The 6,128-nt window shown below is 44.6% G+C and overlaps 1 protein-coding gene across 2 annotated transcripts in view; it reads right to left on the bottom strand.

The window, feature by feature from the left end:
* Positions 1–6,128, bottom strand: part of Prmt9 (protein arginine methyltransferase 9) — a 32,429-nt gene that overhangs the window by 21,842 nt on the left and 4,459 nt on the right. For both annotated transcript variants that reach the window (XM_031340372.1, XM_031340373.1), the window contains exon 2: positions 2,661–2,809. In XM_031340372.1, the coding sequence (XP_031196232.1) occupies positions 2,661–2,809 (149 nt within the window). The remainder of the gene's footprint in view (positions 1–2,660; positions 2,810–6,128) is intronic.

The raw sequence follows: 6,128 nt of genomic DNA, 5'->3' as shown, positions 1-6,128 counted from the left end.
TTTGAGACAGGGTTTCTCTGTGTAGCCCTGGCTGTCCTGGAACTCATCCTGGCTGTCCTGGAACTCATCACTCTGAGGACCGGGCTCGCCTCGAACTCAGAAATCTGCCTGCCTCTGCCTCCGAAGTGCTGGGATTAAAGGCGTGTGCACCACTGTGGGGCAGTGGTCTGCTCAGGTAACTTAAGCTCAGTCGAGTATTTGGCTTTGAGCCCTGGACCACTGTGGGCAATTTCTGCTTGCAGGGGGCGGAAGGAACTTGGCCATAGCTCCTGAGTCTTTGGTTCCTGTTTCAGTCACAATCTCTCACAGCTGCCCCCACAGGAGATGTGTGCTCTATCAGGCAGACAATGCCCCAAGCTCCCAGCATTCTAGCTGGACCCTACACCCAGTCATCTGACCACAAGCCAGACATGCCACGCCCCATACAATATAAGGGGGGGTTTGCCCCCTCCTCGCTCTCTCACTCTTTGTCTCCTCTCTGTTCTCCCTCTCATACTCTCTCCTCTCTCTCCTGCTCTTTGTTCTCTTTTCGTGCCTTCTTGCTCTCTTGCTTTCTTCCTCTCCTTTCTCTCTCTCTCTTCTTCTTCTCCTTTCCTTCTCTCTCCTTACCCAGCCTATTTTCTCTTTCCTACAATAAAATATCTCACTTATACATTGCCTCCTTTTTAACCAACACACCGTGCACCACAGATCAACACCATGGAGAGAGCCATTGACCTCAGCAGCAGGACCCCGCCCTTAGTACAACACACTACCACTGCCCAGCTAGATAGCTTGTTTATATGCTGGAACTGCATAGCATATCACAGCAGAAAATACATGGTACTGATGTAAAAAGCCTCACCATGATGAACCCAAGTATGTAACAATGAAGGCTACTGCTCAATTAATTTACTTTGTCAGAATTCTAGAGACTGCATATATATGCTCCTGTCCCCAGAGCCCTGGCCCTGCACAGTCCTCTAAGTCAAGTAAGGGGCCCTTGAGAGGAGGAGACAACTACCAGGTTGACTGCGGACAGCTAATAGATACAGTGCAGAAGAGAATCATGAGAAGGGACATATGAAATGACAGCCACCTATTAAATCCCTCACATGTGAAAGTGCAACTTGCCAGTTTGCCAGAATCAGGCTACTTCCCCGTTACTTTAAAACGTTTAAATTCAAAAGCAACACTAAGCTTTCATTGTGGTTCCTAGGATTGCTTGGAAATGAAGAATTCCCATGGTAGGTTGGACTGGCATGTTTTGAGAAGCCATCTTACAAGGCCGACCTTTGACAGGCATGTGGGTATGACGACTGATGAGGGTTTTCCCTGCTTTAACTGATGAGAAATTCAACATGCCTCAATGTTTATATAAGTAATGTGATTATGCTGGGTATGGCTTCTATTCTGGGAGTCTAGAACTTGGGTATGCAGCACACAGGGGTATGTGAGTATACAACCTCCAATAAAAACCTTGTGTAGGAACTCCACTGTGACTTGGAGAGGCCCTGAGAGGGCTGCTCTTGGGGTTCCTTGTGACTCGGCCAGTGTTCCCTTTCCCCTTTGCTAGTTCTGCTCCTCAATCAAACTAAGACAGCCAGTGACTGACTTACTATCGAACTTAGCCATTTTGCTTGCTGTGTGGAATCTTATCTGGCCATCAACAGTTTCCCACCAATCATTACAAGGTGCAGGAGACACTGCAGGAGGGAAGAATTTTGCTTTCTAGTTCCATTACACTCAGGGCTCATCCAGTACCACACTCCCAGTATGCATGGGAGGCACCAGCAGCAGCCAATCATGGGCAATTGACCTACAACTCCACCCTCGTGGAGATTTCATTAACAGTGTACTCCAAATTTTATGTCTTCCCACTAGGTTTTCTTTGAAATCCCAAAAGGAAAAAATTCTAGTATGGTCTGAAGAACAGATTCACCAGTTTTCTGCCAAGGCATCCTGTGAACCACAGATGTGCCTTTTCAAACAAGGACTGGATCTGAGTCCATAAGAAAACTCTCCCTTGAACTCTCCCTCAGTGCTAGGGGTGTGACTCTTAGAAAATATATTATAAGCTTGTCCTGGGTGGACAAGATGGCTCATCGGGTAAAGGTTCTTGCCACTAAGCCTGAAAACCTTAGTTCAATCTACAGGATCTACTTGATAGAAGGAGAGAACCAACTCCAGAAGTTGTCCTCTGACCTCCACATGTACATCATGGCATAGGTACCCACACACATGTACAAATGTTCACAAGTATCCATACATATGTACCCACATGTGCACACACAGAATAAACCACTTTTAAAATTACTCTTTTTACTATTACATATTTGTTATTCCTACATTCTTTTGAGCTCTCCTTATTACTAGCTAACCATTCATTCCTCCAATCCTGTTAATTACTTATATTAAATGCTCCCTATTCAAATTACTGAATCTACAAACATAGTGGTATATATATATATATATATATATATATATATATATATATATATATATATAAAAATAAATAAATAAAGTCTGTGGCTAAAACATGACGTAAGCCCACAAGTCCCAGACTGGCCTGAGCTGGTGCTAAGACTCTATCTCAAAACCAAACACAATAAGTTAATGCATGATTTATCCTGGCTTTGGCCTGATGAAGACTAATCCGATATAGTGAAGTCACAACAAACCTGAAGAGATGCTCGCCCATACTGTTGCAAATCACTTCATCATCAGGAAACAGCTCCAAGGCCTGCTCGTAGCAACCAAGTAAGTCTTGTATTCGACTCAGTGTGTGAAGCTCTTCAGCCCACTTGAAAAGTGTATACTGAAAAGTTTCCTGTATAAACAAGAAAAAGGTACAAATTAGTAAACAAGAGTGAGGAATGCGCAACTCTAGCTGAAGAATCCAGCAAGTAGAACTGAGCCTGAAATGAATGACGGCCTCCAATAGGTAACCTTTAATAAGTACTGTTCGCCAAACGTGGCTTAAATAAGAATGGCCCCCATAGGCTCATATATTTGCTTAGTCTGCAGGGAATGGCATATTCTAAAAAGATTAGAAGGACTAGATGAGGCCTTGTTGGAGGAAGTATGTAGCTGGGGGTGGGCTTTGAGGTTTCAAAAGTCCATGCTAGGTCCAGAGTCTGTCTCTGTCTCTCACACTACTCCCTTCTCCTCCCTACCCTCCTGCAGATCCTTCCGTAGTTCTAACTTACTGCTCTAGCGCTATGCATGCCGCCATGCTCCCACCTTGATGAGAATGGGCTAAACCTCTGCAACTGTAAGCGAGCCCTCAATTAAATGATTTTCTCTTATAAGAGTGGCCTTGGTCATGTAATTCTTCACAGTAGTAGAACAGTGACTAAGACACCAAATAAGCCATACAAAAAGGTAATACTATATAGAATTGGGCAGCATGATCTTTCTATACATGTCTATTGTATGCTGCCTCACTCCTGACTTTGTTTCTTTGCAGCAGCTGTGTGTCAGGAGTGTGTCCTAGGCCCCCTCACTCAACTCTAATACACTATCAGCCATGTGTTAATGATGCAACTGGTACATGTCTAATTAAGACCTTGTTTTCTGGTCCTCGGACTCTGATTACCTCCACTGTCAGACACTGGATGTCCAGTCATCTCATCAATCAATATCCAAGAACCAGGACTAAAAGAACTCAATGATGAACATCAATTTTGCTCCTATCCTCACCGAATCTTGTAGGTAGAAATTTAACAATCTTTAAAAGTTCAAAATGTTCTCAACTGCCCCACAACATTCCCTAAGAAGATGTAAAGATATTCAATCTCAAACCACAGACTCACTATTTATAGCTAAACTATTATGTAACAGTTTCCTCTCAGAATAAAACATTCCATCTTGTAGGGATGCTCCTTAAAACAGAAGGTAAACGAAGTAAGATAGCTTCAGGAAACCCCTGAAGCCCTTAACATTCACTAGGCTCCTCCCTCCCAAGAATAAATAATAAAGACTACAGAAGTCACTTAGACAAGCAAACCTGCAAGGGAGTCACAAGATCAGACCAGCTGCCTGGGAGAAGCAGAAAACGATCAAGCTGCCTGGAAGAAGTTTAGACCAACTGAGTCACTTGGAAAGGACACTCTCCAACCTGTTGAGCAGCCTGCAAGATGTGCACTGTGCTCCAAATCCTCAGCTTCTGTGAGCTGCCACCCAGGCTGCAGTGGCCTTTGACCACATAGCTGTCTCTGTTCCTGTAAGCAACCCCAGTAAAACTCACTGGCTCACCAAGCTGGCCTTTGGTGGGATCCATATTTGAGACTGTCATGGGATCCCGACCTGGTGTGAGTAGACGTGTGCATCCCCCCAAGTTTTGTCACCATCTTTAAATCTGCCACTTCCTGACAATCCATACTGTTACAGTCCAACGTGGCCCTGACAGTCACTTTAGCGGTGTGTAGCAATTGCCTTTTTACTGCCAACCTAGCTCTGGGCTCATCTTCCTACAGCTGTTTTCTATGATACTGCACTATGGAAAAAGGCAGGCTTAGACATTCCAGTTTTCAAGTCAACAAACTTTACACTTAAGAGTTAATACCGCCGGGGAGGTGGTGGTCAACGCCTTTAATCCCAGCACTTGGGAGGCGGAGTCAGGCGGATTTCTGAGTTTGAGGCCAGCCTGGTCTACAGAGTGAATTCCAGGACAGCCAGGGATACACTGAGAAACCCTGTCTCTGAGTTAATACCTGACACTAAATTATGACAGTTTGCTAGAAAGACAAGGACGATGAAGAAGATCCCCGTATTCGATGGTAAATTGTCTAGATATCTAGGTATTATATGAATGGTTTAAGAGCTGTACAGATTAGTATTGGGAGCTCAGTGGTTGAGGGCTTTCCTAGGATACTCCAGGCCCTAGGCTTGACTCATGGTAACAATAAAAATAAGCAAATAAATAAAACAACTAAAGGACTACAGAGAAGTTTCAGCAGTTAAGAGCAGTACTGCTGCTCTTTTTTTTTTTTTTTAATATAGAATAGAGTTTATTTAGGGCATGGGGAGGGGAGTTAAGAGGGTAGTAGAGGCAGAGAAAGGCAGAGAGGAGAGAGGAGAGAAATAGAGGCCAGTCACGACCATGTGGAGAGAGGAGGGAAGGGAATGGGGAGAGAGGGGAGCAAGGGGGTAAGAGGCGAGGTGGAGAAGCAGGAGTAAGAGGGCAGTACTGCTGCTCTTGATGTTCAGTTCCCAGCACCCACATTAACAGCTCACAAATGGCTATAATTCCAGTGCCAAGGAATCTAATCCCCACTTCTGATCTCCTCAGACTCCCGCACACATGAGACATTTTATGTATATACACATACATACACAGACAGTCAAACAGATAGATACATATATACATACATAGATTTAGGCAATACTCGTACATATTATGGAATGGCCAAGAAATAACCAGCCCAACTAGACACCCAAGCCATGAACAAGCACCAATCCCTGACACTACTAATGATACTCTGCTATGCCTGCAGACAGGGGCCTAGCATGGCTGTCCTCTGAGAGGCTCCACCCAGCAGATGCAGAGACCAATAGCAAAACACTGGATAGAGCCTGGGAACTCTCAGAGAAGAGTTGGAGGAAGGATTGAGGGCCCCAGTGAGGACAGGAACTCCACAGGAAGATCAAGGGAATCAACTAACCTGGTCCCTTGGGACTCTCGGAGACTGAACCATCAACCAAAGAGCATACATGGGCTAGACCTAGATCCCATGCACATGTGTAGCAGATGTGCAGTCTGGTCTTCATGTGGGTCCCGAACAACTGAAGCAGGAGCTACCCCTAAAGCCATTGCCTGTCTGTGGAATTTATTCCCTAACTCGACTGTCTTGTCTGGCCTCAATGGGAGAACTACCTAGCTCTGCAGAAACTTGATGTGCCAGGGTGTAGAGATATCCAGGAGGAGCCTCCATTCTCTCAAGAGGAGAAGGGAAGGGAGCTGGGGGGTTGGGGGGAAGGACTATGGGAGGGAGAGATGAGGAGGCAATGATCAGGATATAAGGTGAAAAAAATGTTTTTAAAACAAAAGTTTAAGTAGTTTAATGTGACTGAAATATAGATAGAGATAGCAAAGAGAGTATCAGGAAAGCAAATTTCTGCAAATGAGGCTTTTGCAAAAAAAAAAA

Source organism: Mastomys coucha, unplaced genomic scaffold (assembly GCF_008632895.1).
Source record: "Mastomys coucha isolate ucsf_1 unplaced genomic scaffold, UCSF_Mcou_1 pScaffold22, whole genome shotgun sequence".
NCBI classification, from domain to species: Eukaryota; Metazoa; Chordata; class Mammalia; order Rodentia; family Muridae; genus Mastomys; species Mastomys coucha.
This window is presented reverse-complemented; position numbering and strand designations above follow the sequence as displayed.